Source organism: Pseudophryne corroboree, chromosome 1 (genome assembly GCF_028390025.1).
Source record: "Pseudophryne corroboree isolate aPseCor3 chromosome 1, aPseCor3.hap2, whole genome shotgun sequence".
Taxonomy (NCBI): domain Eukaryota; kingdom Metazoa; phylum Chordata; class Amphibia; order Anura; family Myobatrachidae; genus Pseudophryne; species Pseudophryne corroboree.
In genome coordinates, this window is record NC_086444.1 from 194,897,776 (window position 1) to 194,924,029 (window position 26,254).

At 46.9% G+C, this 26,254-nt stretch overlaps 1 protein-coding gene and 1 long non-coding RNA gene across 2 annotated transcripts in view; one reads left to right on the forward strand and one right to left on the reverse strand.

Moving 5' to 3' along the window:
* Positions 1-18,988, forward strand: part of LOC135060648 (uncharacterized) — a 90,862-nt gene extending 71,874 nt beyond the window's left edge. The window contains exons 2-3 of the long non-coding RNA XR_010247046.1: positions 485-632; positions 18,448-18,988. This is a non-coding gene — a long non-coding RNA (uncharacterized LOC135060648). The remainder of the gene's footprint in view (positions 1-484; positions 633-18,447) is intronic.
* The window catches only part of MBLAC2 (metallo-beta-lactamase domain containing 2), a 41,918-nt gene continuing 33,828 nt past the window's right edge, over positions 18,165-26,254 (reverse strand). The window contains exon 2 of the mRNA XM_063963990.1: positions 18,165-18,829. Coding sequence (XP_063820060.1) covers positions 18,444-18,829 — 386 coding nt within the window. The 3' untranslated portion in view covers positions 18,165-18,443. The remainder of the gene's footprint in view (positions 18,830-26,254) is intronic.

The following is a 26,254-nucleotide window of genomic DNA, read 5'->3' on the forward strand; positions in this document are numbered from 1 at the left end:
AGACAGGGTGGGTTAGGGTAAGGCACCACCGGGTGGAGGTTAGGCACTAAGAGGGGAGGTTAGGGTTAGGCTACGGGAAGGGAGCGTTAGGCTTAGGAGGTAGGGGACGGGTTAGATTAGTTAAATCACCCCTGTCAGGATTTCATTCCTCTGGATGCTGGCGTCGGTATTTTGACTGCCGGCATCCCATCCGGCTGTCATGCATACCAAACCCATATGTGTGTTTATATGTATATGTTCTATGTATTTGTATGTGTTCTATGCATAGGCGTGCGCATGGGGGGTATTGTACAGGCATACCCTAATGTTAGGTACCCCTCAGTGTTAGCCTATTACATATACCAGCTCCATAGTCACGGTGAAGCAGGTCCACTAAGGATCGTGGAGAAGTGGGCAAGTTTCTACTCCGTAGGTGCCATCTGTACTCCCCCTAGCGGCCCCTGCGCTTGTGTGACGTGACTTGTTTGACAGATTCTGTTTACAGGATGCCGTGGCTGCGGGACCCGCGGAGGTGATGGACGGAGCTGACTGCACACTGAAAGAGCTGCTGAGGGGCCAGGACTCAGAGCATCTGCAGGGCAAGGTGTCAGGCCAGCTGGTGGTACTGGAGAGAGTAGCCACCCGCAGCCAAGGTTTGTCCCACTTACCCAACTCTCTGCTTCATGCTGGCTCTTCCCCGTGTCTGTCAGTGCTCCACATTAATGTATGTGGTGTGGCAAGGGTACCTGGTCTTCTCTCGGCTTTTTCATTAGGAGCGTTCTCACTACAGTCCCACCTGCTGCCCACACATGCCCCACTCTCCCCTCACAGCTCCAAATGCCCATCTGCTGCACCCCCAACCTTCCTCCATGTCACCGTAGTGTCTCCCTATGCATGTCACCCACTACTTGTCCATAGTGTGCCCCTCTGTCTATCTCCCATTGCCTCACCCCAGTGTCACCCTCTCTGCCTGTCCCCACTACATGTCCCCAGTGTCACCCTCTGCCTGTCATCTACTAAGTATCCTCAGTGTCACCCTCTGCCTTTCTCTCACTCCCTCACCCCAGTGCTACCCTCATGGCTGTCACTCTCTCTGCCTGTCACCCAGTACATGTCCCCAGTGTTACCATTTTCCTGTCACCCACTGTGTTACCCCAGTATCACCCTCTGTATCCCACTACATGTCACCCTCTGCTTTTCTCCGACTACATCACCCCAGTGTCACCCTCATGGCTGTCACCCTCTGCCTCACCCCAGTGCCATCCTCTGAATATGAAAACCAGAATATGAATTTCTGCTCATACCGTGTGGTATAATGTGAATTTCGGCTCATACCGTGTGGCATAATGTGAATTTCGGCTCATACCTTGTGGCATAATGTGAATTTCGGCTCATGCCTTGCGGCATTGTGTGAATTTCGGCTCATACCGTGTCGCATATTGTGAATTTCGTCTCATACCGTGTTGCATATTGTGAATTTCGGCTCATACCTTGTTGCGTAATGTGAATTTCAGCTCAATCTGTGTGGCATAATGTCAATTTCGTCTCATACTGTGCGGCATAATGTGAATTTTGGCTCATACTGTGTGGCATAATGTGAATTTTGAAGTAGGGGTCCCCTGTATTTTTAAAACCAGCACTGGGCTCCACTAGCAAGGGAGGTGATGCCGCAGCCGGGGGACACTTTTATATAGGTCCCTGTGGCCGCAGCATCACTCACCCCAACTAGTCACCCCTGGCCGGGGTTCCCTGGGGGAGTGGGGACCCCTACAATAAAGGGGTCCCCCCCCTCATGCACCAAGGGCCAGGGATGAAGCCTGAGGCTGTCCCCACCATCCGTGGGCTGTGGATGGCTGGCTGATAGCCATAAAAAGTGTAATATATATATAGAGAGAGAGAGTCTCTTGCTGTGGAACTACAGGTCCCAGCAAGCCTCCCTCGCATGCTGGTACTTGGAGAACCACAAGTACCAGCTTGCGGGCATTAAAGGACCCGCTGGTACCTGTAGTTTTGCAACAAAATAAATATGCAAATAAATACACAGACACCGTGACAGTATAATTTTATTAAAACACACTTACACATACTTACCTACATCCCACGCCGCCATTCACATCCACTTGTCCTGCAGAATTCACAGGTACCTGTGGGGAAAAAAACATTGTACTTACCAAAAATCCGGTTTAGATCAATCCTCTTCTTTCCATGTAGGCATCCAGAGGTTAAAAAAAAATAACAAACCGAAAAAACTGAACCATTTTACACATGGAGCCCTTTCCCCGAATGCCTGGACCCCTCGTGACTACTGTCAGTTGCGGACCCGCCAGTCAATCAGGGAGTGCCACGTCATAGCACTGTCCTGATTGGCTGCGCGCTCCTGGTCTGCCATTCAAGCGGGGCGCATAGGCAGTAATGGGGAGAGAAATCCCCATTATCGCCTATGGGGGGAACCTTGCGGTCTGCGTCAGACCGCAAGGTTAATTGAGGTCACCCACAAGTTTTTTTTTTTTACAGGTACCCGTGGATTCTACAGGACAAGTGGGCGTGAATGGCGGCATGGGATGTAGGTAAGTATGTGTGACAGTGTATGTTTATTTGAATATTTATTTTGTTGTGGAACTACAGGTACCAGCGGGCCCTTTAATGCCCCGCATGCTGGTACTTGTGGTTCTCCAAGTACCAGAATACAGGGGAGGCTTGCTGGAACCTGTAGTTCCACAGCAAAAGACAATATTTCTTTTTTTTTTTTTACACTTTTATCAGCCCGCCATCCACAGCCCATAGATGGTGGGGACCACCTCGGGCTACATCCCTGGCCCTTGGGTGCCTGGAGGGGGGACCCCTTTATTGTAGGGGTCCGACTCCCCATGGAAACCCCGCCCTGGGGTGACTAGTTGGGGTGTATGATGTTGCGGCCGCAGGGACCTATATAAAAGTGTCCCCCGGCCGCGGCATTACCTCCCTGGCTAGTGGAGCCCGGTGCTGGTTTTAAAAATATGGGGTACCCCTACTTCTTTTGTCCCCCGTATTTTTGGAACCAGGACTGGTCCAAGAGATCGGTGCTGGTTGTTTACATTTTTTTTTCCGTATTTGTGCAACCAGGTCTGGCTCAAAGAGCCCGGGCTGGTTATGCTTTTGGGGGGGACCTGCACGTCAGCGGACCTGCACGACAGAAGCACATCAGATCTCACTGTGCATGCTTCCGTCAATCTCGCCAACCAGAAGCTGGTCTATTTATTGGCAACTTTTTGGTAATGTTTAGGTGCGAGTTGTAAACTCGCATCCTATTACATTACCCGAGTTGTATGTTTGCAATGGCAAAACATCTGGATGCGTGGTTTGCCATTGCGATTTTTTAGACTGCAAAAAACATGCGATTTTGCATGTTTCCTCACCCCATTACATTGGTCGACTTTGCAAAATGTGCGAGTTTAGCACTAAACTCGCACATGTGTGCAAAATCGCACTCCATTACACTTGGCCCATAGTCTTGGAACTAATTGATTTCTTAGATAATTATTTAGAATTCAATTCAAGCTTCTCACCCTCACTTACAGTATAAAGCCCTCTTCTATTCCTCTCCCATTGACCTCTCTTTACACTCCTGTTTGCCCTTTTCGCTCCAAAAATACATGCTGCCTCTCCTGCCTGATTACTTCCTCCAGATTTTGTACATGCTGAGAGAGATAGGGAATCTCTGGAATTCTCTACCTCTTCAAAACCTCAAACGGGCTCTCAAGACCTACTAAATCAAACCCAATTGTCTCTCATCCTAACCCTCTGCTCATAGAAACATAGAATGTGTCGGCAGATAAGAACCACTTGGCCATGTAGTCTACCCCTTTTTTTTACCATATTTTTACCTCAAACCTTATTTGATCCTTATTTCTTTGTAAGGCTATCCTTATGTCTATCCCATGCATGCTTAAATTGCTCTACTGTATTAGCCTCTACCACCTCTTATGGGAGGCTATTCCACTTGTCCATTACTCTTTCTGTGAAGTAATTTTCCCTCAAATTTCCCCTGAAACTACCTCCCTCCAGTCTCAGTGCACGTCCTTGTGTCCTATTGCTTCTCTTCATTTGAAGGATGTTTCCCTAGGGCCTGGACTTTGTTAAAACCCTTGATATATTTGAAAGTTTCTATCATGTCCCCCCTTTCCCTTCTCTGCTCCAAACTATACATATTGAGATTTTTTAGTCTTTCTGGGTATGTTTTGTGATGTAGCCCATGCACAATTTTAGTTGCCCTTCTTTGTACAGTCTCTAATGTATTAATATCCTTCTGAAGATACAGTATGGCCTCCAGCATTGAACACAGTATTCTAGATGAGGCCATACCAATGACCTATACTTCTTTCTTTCTGCTGCTAATTCCTCTTCCTATGCAGCCAAGCATCTGACTAGCCTTCCTCATTGCTTTGTTACATTGCTTACCTGCCTTTAAGTCACTTGAAGTTGAAATATTGACTCCTAGATCCCTTTCCTCCTTAGTAGTTTCCAGTATAGCGCCATTAATACTATATTTACATACCTCCCAACTGTCCCGATTTTCGCGGGAGTCGTTTTTTGGGGACTTTCCCGCTGTCCCTCCCGTGGGTCGCAGTGTCCCACAGTGCGGGTGGGCAGTTGGAAGGCTCCTGTCAGTCACCAGAGCAGCATGAATAGACACTGTGCGTATGCGCACAGCGTCTGTTCACAGGATACAGAGGGACTGGGGGCATGCCAGCAGCTTATAGAGCACTGGCCATGCCCCCACTGTGAAGTAAATGGGAGGAGTGGCAGGCGGTCACGGCATTGCCACAAAGCCACACCCCTTTTCTGGCTTCGCCATGCAGAGGAGTCCCGCTTCTCCTGAACTAGAAGTCGGAAGGTATGTATTTAGCTTTTGGATTTTTGAGACCTAAGAGCATGATTTAGCATTTTTGGCCATTAAACTGTAATTGCCACACTCTTCACCATTCCGCTAGTCCAGTGGTTCTCAAACTCGGTCCTCAGGACCCCGCACGGTTCACGTTTTCCATGTCACCCAGCAGCTGCACTGTGTATCACCAACTGTCACATTTCAAAAATCTACAGGTGACCTGCAAAACATGAACCGTGTGGGGTCCTGAGGACCGAGTTTGAGAACCTGTGCGCTAGTCTACCAAATCATTAATCATTTGTTTTACCCCTCCTGGTGTGTCAACCCTGTTACATACCTTTGTGTCATCTGTAAAAAGCCATACTTTCCCTTTAATGCCATTTGCAATGCCACCAATAAAGATATTCAAAAGCACTGGTCCAAGGGACCAATTCAGACCTGATCGCTGCTGTGAGTTTTCGCACAGCGGGCGATTATCGATTGACTGCGCATGCACCGCAATGCGCATGCGCATAGCCAAACAGCGACAAGCTGGTGCAAAAATTTCCATCGCACAGCCATTCGCAAGCTGATTGACAGGGAGAGGCCGTTTGTGGGTGGTAACTGGACGTTTTCTGAGAGTGTCAGTTAAAATGCAGGCTTCCCAAGCGTTTCCTGGGACGGTGTGTAACGTCAGCTCCGGACCCGATCAGCCTATTCTTTTCGCAATGTAGGAGTAAGTCCTAGGTTGCGCACAGACTGCACACACTGGAAAAACCATTCAATGGTAAGTTGCAAACGGAATTGCAGCTGTCCGCTAAGGGACATTTTCGCACGGCGTACACATGCGATCGCACACTTGCGAATTTACACTCCCCTTGGCCAGTGACTATCTGATCGCAGGGCAACAAAATTAGCACAGCGATCATGTCTGAATCGGGCCCCAAGTACAGATCTCTAGGGTACTCCACTAGTAACATTTCACTCCTGTGAATGCACTCCATTTACTACAACTGTTTTCTATCCTGCAACCATGATCTTATACATTCAACCATCATAGGGGTATATTCAATTGAAGTCGAAAGCTGCCGTCTGTCGAAAAGACGGCAGTTTTCAACTTTTTTAGGTCAGAAAGGGGTTCCGACCTATTCAATAGAACCCAAAATTATTGGACAAGTCGAGGAATTCGACTTGTCGAAAAGCACGTGGATCGGCGGAATAGCTACCAATCCACGTGCTTCTGTCGAAAACGGGGCTAAAACCTGTCCCTTTTTCGACCATCTCAATCCGACTTTAAAAAAAGTTGGATTGAGGACGAGACCGGGTAGCGGTGCAGCAGGCTGCATGGCACTACCTCTGATGGGTACTCCCGGCCGTCTGACATGTCCTCCATTCGCCGCAGATGCCTCCTCCGGCTGCCACTGACGGGTCCCCCCGGCCGCCTGACGAGTCCTCCAGCCACTGCAGATGTCTCCCCCGGCTGCCGCTGACGGGTCCCCTCGGCCGCCTGACATGTCCCCCCGGCCGCCTGACGAGTCCTCCAGTCACCGCAGATGTCTCCCCCGGCGCTGCTGACGGGTCCCCCCGGCCGCCTGACGAGTCCTCCAGCTGCCGCAGATGTCTCCTCGGCGCCGCTGACGGGTCCCCCGGCCGCCTGACAGGTACCCCTGGCCGCCTGACAGGTACCCCTGGCCGCCACTGACGGATCCCCCCCCCCCACAGGCTGCCTGACAGGTCCTCCGTGATAGCTCCCCCTTGCTGCCGCTGACAGCTACACCCCGGCAGCCGCTAGCAGCAGCAGGACGGGACACCAATGAGCGGACAAATCCGACAGTCTGATTTGGCCGCTCATTTGAATAGGGCTTGTCGGATCCATTCCGACAAATGCATGGCGGAATGGATCCGACTTTAATTGAATATACCCCTTAGTATCCAATCCCAAGCTTTCAAGTTTATTTAGCAGTCTGCGATGTGGAACAGTGTCAAAAGTCTAGATAAGCTATATCTACAACTATAGCTATTACTTTAGTCACACAGTCCAAAAAGTCAACAAGGTTTGTATGACATGATCTCCCCCCAGTGAATCCATGTTGTTTGTTAATTGCTGGATTTGAGATAATCTACAACTTTCTTTTAAGAGTGTTTCCATCTATTTCACTACTGCTAATGAAGGCTCACTGGTAGGTAGTTGGACACTTACCCCATAATTGTCACCCTTGTCTGTCTGCCCCCCCTCCCCCTTGAGAATGTAAGCTCTCATGAGCAGGGCCCTCATGTGCATTTCCTCCTCACACTAACTTCTACTCCATATTCCCTACGTCACCTAACCCTCGGTCTCTGCCACCCTGATGCAAGAATGTTTATATCCCATTTACTTATCCTACATTGGATTGTACTGTAAGTCGCTGTTTTGCTCATTTGTTTATGTACTTTGTAAGGCGCTACGGAACCCTTGAGGCACCATATAAAGGATAATAATAATTACTGCTATCAAAATGAATGACATACCTAGGCATCACTTTCTTTAGTTTTATGACTAACCCAGACACATTATCTTACTAGTGCAAAAGCTCATCCAGTATTAGCTCTCATTATTCGTCTGGGAGCAGTCCAAAGGTTCTGATCTCGCCCCAAATCCACCTCCACTTATTCCCCTGCTAGCACTCATGCTTTAACTCAGGGCCTATATTTTACTTTTTCCACTTCAAGGTTGGTTGCACTGGCCTTAGGTTTATCAATGATCTTGCCAGATCACCTTTTCCTCTCTTTCTTTATTCATCAATTCCTCAAAGGCCCAGATTAATAATCAGACCTCTCATCTCTTTTGAATGAAAGGTTAGCCACCACTCAAGAACTTGTTTCTACTCCATGGGGGTCATTCCGAGTTGATCGCTAGCCTACGTTGTTCGCTGCGTAGCGATCAGTAAAAAAAAACAGCTAATCTGCGCATGCTCCGCAATGCGCACGCGCCTCGTACGGGTACAAAGTCCATTGTGGTTTTGCACTGGTTCTAGCGACGATTCCAATCGCACAGCCGAACACAAGGAGATTGACAGAAAGAGGGCGTTTATGGGTGTCAACTGACCGTTTTCTGGGAGTGTTTGGAAAAACGCAGGCGTGGTCGGGAGTTTGCTGGGCGGGTATCTGACGTCATAACCATGCCACTCGTCGCAGTAATCATCGCACAGGATAAGTAACTATACGGTTGGTCTTGTTTTGCACAAACTGTGTTTGCAGGCGCTCTGCTACACAGGCATTCGCACTCCTGCAAAGCGAAAATACACTCCCCCGTGGGCGGCGACCATGCGTTTGCACGGCTACTAAAAACTGCTAGCGAGCGATCAACTCGAAATGACCCCCTATATGCAGAGCTCTTTGCCTTTGGGATTTTGATTGGAGATCCCCATGAATTGGTGTAGGAATCACACATTGCTAAGCCTATATATATAGAGAAGAATGGTCTGAAAACAAAGAAAGTGCCAGACTTGAGATACAGCAGTTTAATAGGATTTGCATATATTTATATATATTTTAGCAAAACACAAATGTGCTACAAAGTTACTTTAAAAAAAATAATGCACATCATATTGTTATGTAACGTTGCTATCTGCATCTGTATAAAATACATTCTTAAAACCATGTTCTGGCGTATAGCTTCAGCTAATCAAGGTAAATGTTGTATGATAACGTTTATAAAGCATATGCCAAGCATTTCATATTAGAACATCCAAAATATACTTTAACACTAGTCAAGTTTCACACTTGGTAATATAAAGAATTTATATTAATTTCATAAATATAAAACATTTAAAAAAAATATTTAGATGCTTTTACAATAATATATTAGCATGTACTTTGCAGGCTAGTTCTTTTGATTAGTTTGGCCACAGACATCGATGAAGCAGCAAGGTATTATAAGGAAGCGAGAAGATTTGGTAAAGATGTAATAAAAAGTGCAAAACTCCTTTAAGTATACTGTATGGAATTTTCAACTATTACTTTATTTTAATAATAAACTTCCTATATATTTGTTAAAAAAAATAAGAATTTACTTACCGATAATTCTATTTCTCGGAGTCCGTAGTGGATGCTGGGGTTCCTGAAAGGACCATGGGGAATAGCGGCTCCGCAGGAGACAGGGCACAAAAAGTAAAGCTTTAGGATCAGGTGGTGTGCACTGGCTCCTCCCCCCATGACCCTCCTCCAAGCCTCAGTTAGGATACTGTGCCCGGACGAGCGTACACAATAAGGAAGGATTTATGAATCCCGGGTAAGACTCATACCAGCCACACCAATCACACTGTACAACCTGTGATCTGAACCCAGTTAACAGTATGATAACAGCGGAGCCTCTGAAAAGATGGCTCACAACAAATAATAACCCGATTTTTGTAACTATGTACAAGTAATGCAGATAATCCGCACTTGGGATGGGCGCCCAGCATCCACTACGGACTCCGAGAAATAGAATTATCGGTAAGTAAATTCTTATTTTCTCTATCGTCCTAGTGGATGCTGGGGTTCCTGAAAGGACCATGGGGATTATACCAAAGCTCCCAAACGGGCGGGAGAGTGCGGATGACTCTGCAGCACCGAATGAGAGAACTCCAGGTCCTCCTTAGCCAGGGTATCAAATTTGTAGGATTTTACAAACGTGTTTGCCCCTGACTAAATAGCCGCTCGGCAAAGTTGTAAAGCCGAGACCCCTCGGGCAGCCGCCCAAGATGAGCCCACCTTCCTTGTGGAATGGGCATTTACATATTTTGGCTGTGGCAGGCCTGCCACAGAATGTGCAAGCTGAATTGTATTACACATCCAACTAGCAAAAGTCTGCTTAGAAGCAAGAGCACCCAGTTTGTTGGGTGCATACAGGATAACAGCAAGTCAGTTTTCCTGACTCCAGCCGTCCTGGAACCTATATTTTCAGGGCCCTGACCACATCTAGCAACTTGGAGTCCTCCAAGTCCCTAGTAGGCGCAAGACACCACAATAAGCTGGTTCAGGTGAAACACTGACACCACCTTAGGGAGAGAACTGGGGACGAGTCCGCAGCTCTGCCCTATCCGAATGGACAAACAGATATGGGCTTTTTTGAGGAAAAAAACCACCAATTTGACACTCGCCTGGTCCAGGCCAGGTCCAAGAGCATGTTCACTTTTCATGTGAGATGCTTCAAATCCACAGATTTGACTGGTTTTAAACCAATGTGTTTTGAGGAATCCCAGAACTACGTTGAGATCCCACAGTGCCACTGGAGGCACAAAAGGGGGTTGTATATGCAATACTCCCTTGACAAACTTCTGGACTTCAGGAACTGAAGCCAATTCTTTCTGGAAGAAAAATCGACAGGGCCGAAATTTGAACCTTAATGGACCCCAATTTGAGGCCCATAGACACTCCTGTTTGCAGGAAATGCAGGAATCGACCGAGTTGAAATTTCTTCGTGGGGCCTTCCTGGCCTCACACCACGCAACATATTTTCGCCACATGTGGTGATAATGTTGTGCGGTCACCTCCTTTCTGGCTTTGACCAGGGTAGGAATGACCTCTTCCTGAATGCCTTTTCCTTAGGATCCGGCGTTCCACCGCCATGCCGTCAAACGCAGCCGCGGTAAGTCTTGGAACAGACATGGTACTTGCTGAAACAAGTCCCTTCTTAGCGGCAGAGGCCATAAGTCCTCTGTGAGCATCTCTTGAAGTTCCGGGTACCAAGTCCTTCTTGGCCAATCCGGAGCCATGAGTATAGTTCTTACTCCTCTACGTCTTATAATTCTCAGTACCTTAGGTATGAAAAGCAGAGGATGGAACACATACACCGACTGGTACACCCACGGTGTTACCAGAACGTCCACAGCTATTGCCTGAGGGTCTCTTAACCTGGCGCAATACCTGTCCCGTTTTTTGTTCAGACGGGACGCCATCATGTCCACCTTTGGTAATTCCCAACGGTTTACAATCATGTGGAAAACTTCCCCATGAAGTTCCCACTCTGCCGGGTGGAGGTCGTGCCTACTGAGGAAGTCTGCTTCCCAGTTTCCATTCCCGGAATGAAACACTGCTGACAGTGCTATCACATGATTTTCCGCCCAGCGAAAAGTCCTTGCAGTTTTTGCCACTGCCCTCCTGCTTCTTGTGCCGCCCTGTCTATTTACGTGGGCAACTGCCGTGATGTTTTATCCCACTGGATCAATACCGGCTGACCTTGAAGCAGAGGTCTTGCTAAGCTTAGAGCATTGTAAATTGCCCTTAGCTCCAGTATATTTATGTGGAGAAAAATCTCCAGACTTGATCACACTCCCTGGAAATTTTTTCCTTGTGTGACTGCTCCCCAGCCTCTCGGGCTGGCCTCCGTGGTCACCAACATCCAAAACTGAATGCCGAATCTGCGGCCCTCTAGAAGATGAGCACTCTGTAACCACCACAGGAGAGACACCCTTGTCCTTGGATATAGGGTTATCCGCTGATGCATCTGAAGATGCGATCCGGACCATTTGTCCAGCAGATCCCACTGAAAAGTTCTTGCATGAAATCTGCCGACTGGAATTGCTTCGAAGGAAGTCACCATTTTTTTACCATGGCCCTTGTGCAATGATGCACTGATTTTAGGAGGTTCCTGACTAGCTCGGATAACTCCCTGGCTTTCTCTTCCGGGAGAAACACCTTTTTCTGGACTGTGTCCAGAATCATCCCTAAGCACAGGAGACTTGTTGTCGGGATCAGCTGCGATTTTGGAATATTTAGAATCCACCCCTGCTGTTGTAACAGTATCCGAGATAGTGCTACTCCGACCTCCAACTGTTCCCTGGACTTTGCCCTTATCAGGAGATCGTCCAAGTAAGGGATAATTAAGACGCCTTTTCTTCGAAGAAGAACCATCATTTCGGCCATTACCTTGGTAAAGACCCGGGGTGCCGTGGACAATCCAAACGGCAGCGTCTGAAACTGATAGTGACAGTTCTGTACCACGAACCTGAGTTACCCTTAGTGATAAGGGCAAATTTGGGACATGGAGGTAAGCATCCCTGATGTCTCGGGACACCATATAGTCCCCTTCTTCCCGGTTCGTTATCACTGCTCTGAGTGACTCCATCTTGATTTGAACCTTTGTAAGTGTTCAAATTTTTTTAGATTTAGAATAGGTCTCACCTAGCCTTCTGGCTTCAGTACCACAATATAGTGTGGAATAATACCCCTTTTCTTGTTGTAGGAGGGGTAATTTAATTATCACCTGCTGGGAATACAGCTCGTGAATTGTTTCCCATACTGCCTCCTTGTCGGAGGGAGACCTTGGTAAAGCAGACTTCAGGAGCCTGCGCAGGGGAAACGTCTCGACATTCCAATCTGTACCCCTGGGATACTACTTGTAGGATCCAGGGGTCCTGTACGGTCTCAGCGTCATGCTGAGAGCTTGTCAGAAGCGGTGGAACGCTTCTGTTCCTGGGAATGGGCTGCCTGCTGCAGTCTTCTTCCCTTTCCTCTATCCCTGGGCAGATATGACTCTTATAGGGACGAAAGGACTGAAGCTGAAAAGACGGTGTCTTTTTCTGCAGAGATGTGACTTAGGGTAAAAACGGTGGATTTTCCAGCAGTTGCCATGGCCACCAGGTCCGATGGACCGACCCCAAATAACTCCTCTTCCTTTATACGGCAATACACCTTTGTGCCGTTTGGAATCTGCATCACCTGACCACTGTCGTGTCCATAAACATCTTCTGGCAGATATGGACATCGCACTTACTCTTGATGCCAGAGTGCAAATATCCCTCTGTGCATCTCGCATATATAGAAATGCATCCTAATATGCTCTATAGTCAATAAAATACTGTCCCTGTCAAGGGTATCAATATTTTTAGTCAGGGAATCCGACCAAGCCACCCCAGCTCTGCACATCCAGGCTGAGGCGATCGCTGGTCGCAGTATAACACCAGTATGTGTGTATATACTTTTTATGATATTTTCCAGCCTCCTGTCAGCTGGCTCCTTGAGGACGGCCCTATCTATAGACGGTACCGCCACTTGTTCTGATAAGCGTGTGAGCGCCTTATCCACCCTAAGGGGTGTTTCCCAACGCGCCCTAACTTCTGGCGGGAAAGGGTATACCGCCCATATTTTCTATCGGGGGGAACCCACGCATCATCACACACTTCATTTAATTTATCTGATTCAGGAAAAACTACGGTAGTTTTTTCACATCCCACATAATACCCTCTTTTGTGGTACTTGTAGTATCAGAAATATGTAACACCTCCTTCATTGCCCTTAACGTGTGGCCCTAATAAGGAATACGTTTGTTTATTCACCGTCGACACTGGATTCAGTGTCCCTGTCTGTGTCTGTGTCGACCGACTAAAGTAAACGGGCGTTTTAAAACCCCTGACGGTGTTTTTGAGACGTCTGGACCGTGTCGGCCGTCTCATGTCGTCAACCGACCTTGGCGCGTGTTGACATTATCACGTAATTCCCTAAATAAGCCATCCATTCCGGTGTCGACTCCCTAGAGAGTGACATCACCATTACAGGCAATTGCTCCGCCTCCTCACCAACATCGTCCTCATACATGTCGACACACACGTACCGACACACAGCACACACACAGGGAATGCTCTGATAGAGGACAGGACCTACTAGCCCTTTGGAGAGACAGAGGGAGAGTTTGCCAGCACACACCAAAAACGCTATAATTATATAGGGACAACCTTATATAAGTGTTTTCCCTTATAGCATCTTTTTTATATATTTCTAACGCCAAATTAGTGCCCCCCCTCTCTGTTTTAACCCTGTTTCTGTAGTGCAGTGCAGGGGAGAGCCTGGGAGCCTTCCCTCCAGCCTTTCTGTGAGGGAAAATGGCGCTGTGTGCTGAGGAGATAGGCCCCGCCCCTTTTTCGGCGGCCTCGTCTCCCGCTCTTAACGGATTCTGGCAGGGGTTAAATATCTCCATATAGCCCCCGGAGGCTATATGTGAGGTATTTTTAGCCAAAAATAGGTTTTCATTGCCTCCCAGGGCGCCCCCCTCCCAGCGCCCTGCACCCTCAGTGACTGCCGTGTGAAGTGTGCTGAGAGGAAATGGCGCACAGCTGCAGTGCTGTGCGCTACCTTAAGAAGACTGAGGAGTCTTCATGCCGCCGATTCTGGACCTTCTTCTTGTTTCAGCATCTGCAAGGGGGCCGGCGGCGAGGCTCCGGTGACCATCCAGGCTGTACCTGTGATCGTCCCTCTGGAGCTAATGTCCAGTAGCCAAAGAAGCCAATCCATCCTGCACGCAGGTGAGTTCACTTCTTCTCCCCTAAGTCCCTCGTTGCAGTGATCCTGTTGCCAGCAGGACTCACTGTAAAATAAAAAACCTAAGCTAAACTTTTCTAAGCAGCTCTTTAGGAGAGCCACCTAGATTGCACCCTTCTCGGCCGGGCACAAAAATCTAACTGAGGCTTGGAGGAGGGTCATGGGGGGAGGAGCCAGTGCACACCACCTGATCCTAAAGCTTTACTTTTTGTGCCCTGTCTCCTGCGGAGCCGCTATTCCCCATGGTCCTTTCAGGAACCCCAGCATCCACTAGGACGATAGAGAAAAAATATTGACATTTATTTTTTTATTTCATCTGGGGTTTTATTTTCCTCTTGTGCGTCCATTTGTATATTGAATTTGTATATTGAAATACAGCTTTCCTGTATTGTGGTGTAAATTGATGCTGCCAGTAATTATATTAGCAGAATAGAGGGTTTATGACAAGATCAGACAAATACTATCAGAATATTTTGTCACTAAGGAAGAAGGCGCTAGAATGCTATAAATCTGAGGCACAGGGATTATTGGTCTCTATGGGTGTGGATTAATAGATTGACAATGTCTAGGTAGACAGTCATTAGGTCAACACACATTTGGTCAATAGCTAAAAAAGTTTAACAGATACAAAAGGTCGACATGAAAATGGTCGACATGTTTTTGTTATTTTGTACTAAATGTAGTATCTTTCCTGTTTTCTGACCACCATCAGTAGGAACTTCACTTCGCCATGCTTCGGCCTGTTCAGCCTTCAACTGTTGAGCTATATTGTCGATCTATTATCCAGATACCCATTTTATGTGGTGTACAAAGCTTCCTGTGTAAATAGCAGCACATACTGGGGTTAGTTAGATTAATCCCATGCAGTATTTTAATTTTTGATTCTGATTTTGGGAGCGAAGAAAAATTAAGCAAGTAACTGTGCCCCTTGGTAAAGCTGTGCTTCACTGCAGGTGGGGCAGATGTAACATGTGCAGAGAGATTTAGATGTGAGAGGGGCGTGTCCAAACTGAAATCTAAACTGCAGTATAAGAATAAAGCCATCCAGCATCTGTGGGACACATGCAAAAGCAGCCAGAATTTACCCTGCGTGCAAATGAAATAAATATATTTGCTCCCCTTACAGTGCAATATGGTTTGTTCCAGATACGAAGTTACTTGCTTTTTTCCTTTGCTCCCTCCTCAGAATCAACCCCAAAGTCGACTGACTGACTGAATGCGCCTTAATGCGGTGGTAATAATAAATCCATTGTTCTTATTTGGGTGATTTTCTTGGGGGAGGTTTAGTTAAATATTAGGTTTAGATATGGGCCTGATTCAGAGATGATTCAGATATGTATGTTAACTCGAACTTAATGAACATCTCTGGTGGTTTGAGATTTGTGCATGTGCTGCTCCCGATCTGCAACATCGCATGCAGTGCCCTGGGCACCACAGCCTGCTTGACAGATTGCGGCCGTTTGGGGGAGGCGACAGGGAGTGTTTGTCAAAACAGGGGTGTATCAGCCCTGTTTTTTTTTTAGACATGGGTATGCATCTTCCGACCTGGCCTTTGCAGCAGGATTACACTGGACATCCTGAGTAACCTGAGGTTGCTCAAATGTCCGATGTTCATGTAGTTGATCCGATGCTGCAACCTCAGGCACAGCAGTGGATCACAGAAGCCGACAGTGGGTGTCTTAACTAAAAACGCCATCTGAGCGTTTGTATATTTTTGCCCCACCACTGCATGCAAAGACACAGCAGCTGTGCAATTAGGGTCCACCTCCGAATCAGCTCCTATATTACTTATGAAGAATAATAATGCACAATATTGGATGTGTCGCCATATTTCTTTATATGCACCTCTACAGTTATTTTAATAATATTTATTTAACTAGTAGTCATTCGCAAAGTCAAACTAGTTACAGCTTACACACTGCAATAAACAATTCTATATATAAAAGGCTAACACTGCTCCTCACCTCTGTGGGGGGATTTTAAGGGTTGTGCGCACCGGCGGTCACTATATGGCACCCGACGGAGCAATTCAAGTGTTACTCTGTTCAATCGCACAAAGCAGTCGGCACTGACATTCCGGTTATGTTGTTCCGTTATTTTGACAGGCTGGTAACTAGTCCCTCAGTATAAGTGAAACTGTAATACATAGTTTAATTCTGTTAAATTGTCACCAATAGTGCATGTTGGATGGATCTATTGTATAAAGGTGGATATATCACATGGGTCTTATAACATGGTCAGTGTGCTTTGAGCCTTATTAACCAAAATTAGATTACAGCTGCACTAAAGCCTTAACAGCCAATCAGAAATTAGTATTCATCTGTCAATTAGACACAAAAAACAAATGTCTGCTTTTTTGTTGTGCAGGTTTGCACCTTTTAGTATTATGAAATAACCCTCATTGGGGTCGATTCAATTCAGCAACTTATGAATAGCGCCGGGAATTAGCTCCCGACGCTATTCAAATCAGCTGCTAGTTACCCGCAATTGTCGGGAATTCTTCTCTCATCCCCGGGGGGGTGAGAGAAGAAAACCGACAAAAGTGCTGCAGCGCGCCCGGCGCGAGGCTGATTCTGTTGGGAATCAGCATCGCCGCGGGTAGTTAAGTCGGAGAATGCCCGTTCTCCCGACAAAACTACCTGTTAAGTCGGCGAGAACGGGCATTCGCCGACTTAACTTTAGCTGAATTGAATAGCGTCGGGAGCTAATTCCCGGCGCTATTCATAAGTTGCCGAATTGAATCGACCCCATTGTTGGAAAAGTACGTAATTCCTATATATTTACTGAGTCTATGCTCACACTATTGTGGAGACTGGATGACTTGAAATTATTCTAGTTATTGCTGATACAAGTGAGAATCATGATAACAAAAGGGTATTTTTGGCATCAACCATGATCCTTTCTAATGATCATAGGCTCCGTGGGGGTCATTCAGGTGTGGTTGGAGTTGCTATTGCTGCTGCTTACATAGAAGCAGTAGCGATAGCACCAATATGGTAATACAGCAGGTGTCACGCCTCTTGCTGCATTACTGTTCCAAACGGCATCCTATGGTGCAGTATCGGATCATCTCCGACACCATCAGCTGGCTGCGTGACCCATGGAGTAGCGCCGGCCACTCACCACAGCTGCTACCTAGAGGCCAGGAAATCTCTGCCCTCTGACGGAGATCCTGCCCCTCTTCCCTTCCCTGCAACAGCAGCGACGCTACTACGTTTGGAGAAATGGAGGTCACTACCGCACCCTCCCTGCCCCCAAACGGTGTCAGACTGTCAATCACTGACAGTCTGATATTTCCTGAGTCCGTCATAACAGGACGCATTACGCTGCACAATATATTCAGTACTTTGCTATGGATGCAGCGACTTCAACCACATCTAATGACCCCCTCCCTATAGAAGAGTTTATACATAAAATGTCACATGTATCTTGGTTTGCTAGATGTGGCCAGTTAAATTCCATGTTGTCATGGTCATGCACCAGATCAGCAGAAGGGTCACTTTCCAACAGACTGGGTTCAGCCCAATATTAACACGCTTTCTGAAATCTGTCGTTTAGTAACTGCAACAACTATGTTCCAGGGACGTGCGGTGATCTAAATGGCTCAGGAGACACTAGCTGGCACCAGAGCCAGAGTTACACGCAATATATGAGCTAAAGGGTTCATGGGGGTATTATACACAGGTGCAGCAGTATAAACTCCTGGAAATTTGCTGAGTTTTGATCAGAGACGTGCGGAAAAGGTAAGAGTGCCTCACCTGCCGTAGACTTTTTACTCCAGAGTTTTGTCTATAAAAATTATTAAAATAACGCAAAGAAGATATTTCAAATAAATTCTTTGTATTTTTCATGTAGTTTATACAGTCAAAACTCTGGCACAAACGTTGGTATGACAGGAAAGGCTCTGCCTCACCCCACCGCACAACACTGTTATGTTCATATAGAACTTAAAGGGATTAACAGCCTATTTACAGCATTTTACTATACTTCATTTTAGTATAAATATTCTGCAGGTCACATGAGCACAAGCTATTCATCACATAGAAAAGGACTCGTCATAAAGTAATATTACAGTACATTATTATTATGAATGGATATTTGCTCACATTTCACACAGAGAAAGTTATCACCAACAAACTCATTCTATAATGCAACCACTCTTACAAGAATTCCCAATATAATATTTACTTGCCATTTAAATAATACTACTACAGTAGCTTAAATGGGAGGTATTAATGGTGTGTACTTAACGATCAGCACGTTTTATATTTTGTTTGGTTTCATGATGTTTGCATAGAAATCCTTTGTTTTAGTTCCTTACTGACGGTTCTCATTATGCTCTCTAGGTTGTTCTCCTGGAATTAGACACACGAAGGGCTAATCCTGCAAAAGATCGTGTTACATAGGTGGAAACCTTGTGGCAAACTCCAGCATTCGTTATGTAGTTAGAGGCCAAACGATGAAGTCTTTCTGACCCAAAAGTGTTGAAATGCCCAGGTAGCACTTTCTCCACCAGACCCCTGGCCACCAATCCCTTGAGACGCTCGCAGGATCTAACATAGTCAGGAATATTGCTGTAAGGGAGCCAGTCGATCATCGATCCATCGTAAGCAACATCACCACTAAATAGCATCTTGCGATCCCGGTCATGTAAGCAGATACTTCCTCTGGAGTGTCCTGGCATATGCATCACCGTCAGCTGTCTGTCACCGAGGCTAATGATGTCCCCTACAAAATATAAAAGATGGCGTGCTGAACATCATGGACTAACAACAAAAAGGTGACGCACAAGAAACAACCAAAAAGAAGCCAAAATACCCTCAAGTGATAACATGACATGCTGTTCAGTAATATGTGCTTTTAAGAGAATAAACTTTATTTCAATAATTTCTTATTCTTTAAAACACACATTAGTCATTATACTCTACAATAGTATTTCTCACCGAAGTCATCCCATATTTCAATGGGATGTTGTTAATTTACTGAAGGACGGGATCCCGGCGGTCGAAATACGACGCCGTAATCCCAAAGGACACCGTAAGACCGGCGTCTAAATCATGATGGAGATCGGGATGCCGACGCCAAAATACCGATGCCTGGAATACAGATCATACTTGCCGCGTGGGGTCGGAGGTTAGGTTTAGGATTTAGAAGGGGGGTTAGGGTGCAGGGACGGGAAGGGTATGGTTAGGTATTGGGGAGCGGGGGCTAGGCACTAAGAGGGGGAGGTTAGGGTCAGGCACCAAGCGGGAAGGGTTATAGGTCTACACACTGGGCGATAATACTTAAAGATATGAACGATCTTGTTCATGAATGAACGAGATACCGTTCATATCTTTGAGTGTGGAGGCACCAGCGATGAACGATGCCCGGCCCCTCGCTCGTTAATCGCTGGTGCCCCGTTGCTTGTGCATGCAAGCCAATATGGACGATCTCGTCCATATTTGCCTGCACTGCTATGGAGCCGGGTAGCAGGGGGAGTTAAGAAACTTCACTCCCCCCGTCACTGCCGCCCCTGCCGCTGGGTCGCCCGTCGGCCGTATCCGCCGTCGAGCAGCTCGGCGGCAGATCGCTCAATGTGTAGGGTCCATTAGGTTTAGGCAGCGGGGAAGGGAGAGTTAGGGTTAGCCACCACCAGGGAGGGTTAGGCACCCACAAGGGAGGGTTAGGATAGGGAACATGCGAGGGTTACGGTAATTTCTGAGGGCTGTCGGGATTCTGATGGTCGGGATGCCGCTGTCGGTATTCTGACCGTCGGGATATCATACTGAATCCATTTCAATACTGTATACTGTCTTCTATATATTTGCTGCTGGTAGATTTGTTACCACTGTACAGGAGTGCTACAGTAATATGGTGATCCAGGTACCTGCAATCTTTTGCACTATTACGGTAAGGTACAGTTGCTGATATATTGTGCCTGATTCTCAGAGTACATAGGGGTTGGTTCAGAGGTGGACTGCCAATGTCAGACGCAGTAGAATAAGTCTTTGCACCGAGTATCTATTGTGTCCGTACAGATTTCAGACGCATGCATGGAGAAGTGTACTGAAAATGTAGCGACCATTCCTGGGTGGAGACAGGGAGGAGTCTTAACGCATGCTTGGAGATGGTCTGTCTTATGGGCATGTTATAGGAAGGCTACAGCCATGTCAGTGACTGTGTACACAGATGCTCAACCACTCACATAAGAGACCATAGACGGATGGAGAAACTGTTACTCTCTCTAGCTAAACCGAGATCCATTTCTTGGGGGGTGGGGAGATTCAGATGCTGCCAGTGTTTCTCACTCAATAAGAGCCGTCCATCTACTCTGATAACCTATGCGCAATACTGCTTGTTCTACCAGAGAGATGGTTGTGCTGAATGGTGGCTTCTGCACTCAAACTGTGTCATACAGAGATAGACTGCAGACCTGGCAAAGAATCAGGAAAAGTCATTGGAATACTAAGGGCAGTATCCTGTTAGCTGCTGTGAGCTGTCCTATTAGCCGCATAACCCGACACTAATCAGGGATTTTGCTTTTTGTGCCTGAGCAGGATCCCGGATAACAAGCCCCAGGAGACCCGTTGTTCGGCGCAGCGGCTCTCCCCAGCGCCCGACCGTTGCTAAGCAACAGTCCCGGCGTGTCACGGCCGCCGCGCCTCCTCCTGTCCCTGCACGGCGCCTAGCAACGCCGGGACGCCGTGCGTGCTGAGTCGACGGGTGCACTAGCCGCCGGATCCTTAGCAACGGGGACGCCACAGGCGGACCGCATTCCCCGTTGTCATCCATTAATCAATCCACCTGTCAGCTCTGGGTCGTACGACATTACTGATTTAGGTTCGCTGCTGCTATTGGAAGGCTCCCTGTTATATTCTCTCTGAGTGCCTGACACAGACACCGGTGATAGCTTCCTGTGAGCTGTTCCTGCTCTGGAGAAAATTCCCTGTCCGGTGTTCTGAAGTCCAGTCATCTTGTTCCGGTGGTCCTGACTCCTGGTGTCGAAAGCCAATCGTTATACTTCTCCCTGCCTTCCTGCCGGTCGTCTCCTGCATTAGAAATCTGAAGATTCCAGTTCGCTTACGGTTGTTCCCGGTGTTGTGAGCAGCGGCCTTCAGCCGCGCCTTGCGGCCTGGGCTGTGGAATTCCGTTCCTTTTGGTGTTTTTGCGGAGGTGTTCCGCCATAGCTGTCCTTCCTGGTATACGGCGGTGCAGTGTAGGGTTTGGATAGCGTACCTTGGTTTTCTTTCCCTTTGGCGGCCGTGCCGCACATACTATTAGTTTGTTGTTCTGAAGTAGCCCCTAGCTCAGTTTTTGAGTTTAGTTAGAGGTCCCCTTGTTATCATCCCGTCTCCGTTTACACCTTGTCTCATACTAAGACCGGGGGGCATCGGAGTTGGGCAGACCTAATCTGCCCTTCAAATGCGGCTGCCATGGGCCCAAGAACACATAGTCTCGCAGGCGTAGACGGACCACGCGGGTGAAACAACGGAGTTAGGTTGCTAGGGGTTATTATTTATGCCATGTCATCATTTCAGCGTCACGTTCTTGTGCTCAGGACTTACCACTCCGTATCATTCGTTCGGAGCACAAAGAACGTAACACCCGTTTTCAGGAGGTAACACATGGGTCTGCAAACTTATCACGGATCCCTTGTGTTATCGCCCAATAACGGGTGATTTACCACATGGTAAAAACAGGCTGTAATTGGATAGCCAGATAGTATTATCAAGCTAAAAAGCCCATTATTACCGTACGGTAAATCCCCGCAAGTAATAGGATACCGCCCTTAGTATGTTTAGACAGCTACAGTACTAACATTTTGGGGTAATACTCTGGCAGACTTTGCCCCTGGTCAAATGTGTTATTCTCACTGCTTTGAGAACCAGGACTGCTGCCAGCTATTGTGAAGCCTAGGACTACAGGGAGACCTTGGGGGTAATTCAGACCTGATCGGTAAGCTGCGTTTGCGTACAATGGGCGGTCAGGTCTAAACTGCGCATACATATGCACCGCAATGCGCAGGCGCATCGCACGGGTACAAAGCGGATCGCCGCTCAGCGATGGGTTTGTGTGAAGGATCCATTTGCACAGGCGATCGCAAGCAGATTGACAGGAAGAAGGCGTTTGTGGGTGGCAACTAACCGTTTTCTGGGAGTGGGTAGGAAAACGCAGGCGTGTCCAGGCGTTTGCAGGGAGGGTTCCTGATGTCAATTCCGGTTCCGGACAGGCATATGTGATAGACAGCGGCTGAGTAAGTCCTGGGCTGCACAGAGACTGCATAAGATCTGTTTGTACAGCTCTGCTACACATGCGATCGCACACTTGCTCACTCCCCCTGTAGGCAGTGATTATCTGATCGCAGCAGTGTAAAAATCGCCTGCTAGCGATCAGGTCTGAATTAGGCCCCTTGTCTTTGCTAAGAACGGTCTAGTACCAATATAGGCAATTGTAGCAAAAAAAACCTATATTCTAAATCTATTGTTCTGATCAAATGGCAGAAACATCACTTGATAAAATTAGATGATTCATGAAATGTTTAAAAGGACTTGAAGCAAAAGCAGGAATCCATACTGTATAGTGTAATGATTGCTAAGCGGCCCCTGGTGAAACAGCAACAAGCACTTATTACACAAACTCCAGGAAACGCTGAGATCATCCGCACAATAGATGCAAGTAATTATGGGTCACGATGTAGCATACAAAACCACGCTCAGAACAACATCACATACATAATGCATGCTCATTTTTGTCATGATTATTTCAGTGTGAACAAACATTGAAAAGCTATTATGTGGAAAATAAGCTGGTTCTCCCACAGAGGCAAGACCACATAACACATTAGTGTTATGTGTCTCCTAGCCATTAAAAGGCAGCTTTCTGAGCATGCCGCTAAAAGGATGTTCACCTCAGATACTATTATGCTGAATCGATTCACACAAGTCAATGTTTCCATTATGCTCTCTTGGTGGAACTTTATAAATTGCTTTCCTTGATTCTGTAGATATTATTAAAGCATTAAAATGTCAGTTAGACAATGTAAACCAGGGGGGAAACTTACTAAGTGCCTGCTTTTCAGGAGTTTTGAAACCCATGGACATCGCCGGGAAACTGAAGCACCAAGCCACTGTATTTACTATTTAGCAGTTTTGTAAACCACGCAATGTCCATCTGACTTAAGTCGGTTTTGTGGGGGTTTAAAATGTGATTTTGACCAAACCAACATACTGTGAAACCGCCATAAAACCAATGAAAGACAGATGTTAAACCGATACATCTATCTGGCCAATCAGAAGAAGAGTAACTATACACTTATAATGGAGGCAGTTATTATGTATTGAAAAAGAAGTCAGAAACGGTTAAATATTAATTATAAGATTGTATTTTAATGATGTAAGTGTTTTTTAATGGCTATATAAATGGTTCCCACTTCATAAAATATATAATGCTTCCATCATTAAAACTATAAGTACTTAATATTGCCCCTTTTATATAAAAAATAAATACAATTCTCTCTTAATAAAATTAACCAATCATTTTTACACTAATATATTAACAAAATAGTATTTCCCTCATAAAAGAATTAGTAGGTCGCCATGGCCCCTGGATTTGGCTGCCTGGCTACCAGATTATGGAGGGAGGGAGGAATCAGATCCTCCGCAGCCCCTGCAGAGCTTGTGGAGATTCATGGGAGTGCCTGTATTGCGTCAGCCATTTCATGGGGAGGGGGGTGAGTGCATTTACTGAGTGTCTATCCTTGCCTTCGCTGACTGTTGTGCCTGTCCGTCTCAACCTGCGCCGACTGTTGTGCCTGTCCATCCCAGCCTGCGCTGACTGTTGTGCCTGTCCGTCCCAGCCTGCGCTGACTGTTGTGCCAGTCCGTCCCAGTCTGCGCCGACTGTTGTGCCTGTCCGTCCCAGCCTGCGCTGACTGTTGTGCCTGTCCGTCCCAGCCTGCGCTGACTGTTGTGCCTGTCTGTCCCAGCCTGCGCTGACCTTTGTGCCTGTCCGTCCCAGCCTGCGCTGACTATTGTGCCTGTCCGCCCCAACCTGTGCTGACTATTGTGCCTGTCCGTCCAAGCCTGCCCTGTCTGCTGTCTCCAAACTCTGGCTGCATAAAGCTCTCCGATAAGAGGGTCTATGCGTGGCTGGGGATTGCGGCTTCAGATGGGGTAGTGATGTGGCCACATTGCAGGGGCATTGTTTGCCTGGGGTGTGACTGCGGAGAGCTGGTCTGCCTGGACTTGTGTGGCCATGAAGGTTGGTTACCCGGGGGAAGTTTAACTGCTCATTAATGTGGGTGGAGGGTGCGGCTTTGTTGTTTGCCTGGGGGTAGCTGCACGGTATCCGGACTCCAGGTCGACAGCACAAAGGTCGACACACCTTAGGTCGACGCCAATTGGTCGACACACCTTAGGTCGACATGGACAAAAGGTCGACATGGACAAAAGGTCGACATGAGTTTTTCACGATTTTTTTCTTTTTTTGAACCTTTTCATACTTAACGATCCACGTGGACTACGATTGGAACGGTAAAGTGTGCCGAGCGAAGCGGTAGCGGAGCGAAGGCATCATGCCCGAAGCATGGCGAGCGAAGCGAGCCATGCGAGGGGACGCGGTGCACTAATTGGGGTTCCCGGTCACTCTACGAAGAAAACGACACCAAAAAAACATAAAAAAAACTCATGTCGACCTTTTTCCATGTCGACCTTGTTCCTGTCGACCTTTTGTCCATGTCGACCTAAGGTGTGTCGACCAATTGGCGGCGACCTAAGGTGTGTCGACCTTTGTGCTGTCGACCCTCAGTCCCAGACCCAGCTGCACAGCAGTGTGGCTGCAGAAGGCTGGTTTGCCTGGGGGTACCCTAGTTGCCTGGGGGGGTGGCATGAAAGCTGCTCAGTAATGTGGCTGCGGGTGGGGTGGGGTTGTTCAATTATTATTCTTTTTATGTGGGGAGGGGGTAGTCTGGCTCCTACACTTTTATCATGGCTTCTAGATTTTAGAAAAAATTGTCAATTCCTGATGTAACAGTTTCTGGTTTCTTTTGCAATATATAAAATTTGCCTCTTGTAAGTGCATGGTTAGTCCTCTTCTGATTGGCCAGATAGTTACAAAAGCATGCTGTGTGAGCTATCTTGCCTGTACCACTTCATTAATTGAGGTGGGTTTGCTGGAAGCTTTTAGTTATTTTCTGAAGAACACGCTTAGTTAAAAACATTGATGGTGAGTTTATGGACTTTGCTATTCTAAAGCGTGTTTTTTTCAGTGATTTCCCCGTAAGTTGGTGCTTTAGTAAATCAGCGGATTGCAAAACTGTCAGAAACCCCCAAACTGACTCGTAGTAAAAATATCCCAAAATCTACTTTTATGTTGACAATTTTCGAGCGTACGGCTGAATTCCATAAAACTGTAAATACAGCTAGCTGAGCAGATTTTTTATTAAATAACTAAAAAGTGGACTTTATACAGTATAAACGGGGTGGCATAAAAGTGGCAGGGGAATAAAATTTTATATTTTATCTAGTTTTGCATAGTGCATCTTTTCAGATTTTATGCCTTTCAGGGTCTTCCAAGGGTGAAATGTGGCTTTGGGCAACGTGATAAAACTGTACATTTTGCTATGTGTATCAGGGTACATTTCACAAACTATCTACAAAATACATTTCTTCTACAGAATGAAAACATTGTAACAGCATAATTAAATTCCAGGATAAAGAAAAAGATTAATTTAATAAATACTCTTTACTGCTCATTTAGATACAGATGTAAACGCAATTTCTCTGTTGCTCTTCCACTGCGCAAGCCTACAAGAAAATGTGGTCACGACCCTCCTTTATGGCGACTGGGACGCACTCATAGTGCTTAGAGAGATAGAATGGGGGCAGGAGGGGCCTTCAAAGCAGAAGTAATCTAAAGTATGGGCACGTCTGTGCAATATGTGCCTCATGCCGAGGACTAGAAAGACTAATGTGTTAGAAGGCGGCTCACTTGTGGGTGCTCGGCCCCTGGGGCAAAAATAAGATTTTACTCACCGGTAAATCTATTTCTCGTAGTCCGTAGTGGATGCTGGGGACTCCGTAAGGACCATGGGGAATAGACGGGCTCCGCAGGAGACTGGGCACTCTAAGAAAGATTTAGTACTACTGGTGTGCACTGGCTCCTCCCTCTATGC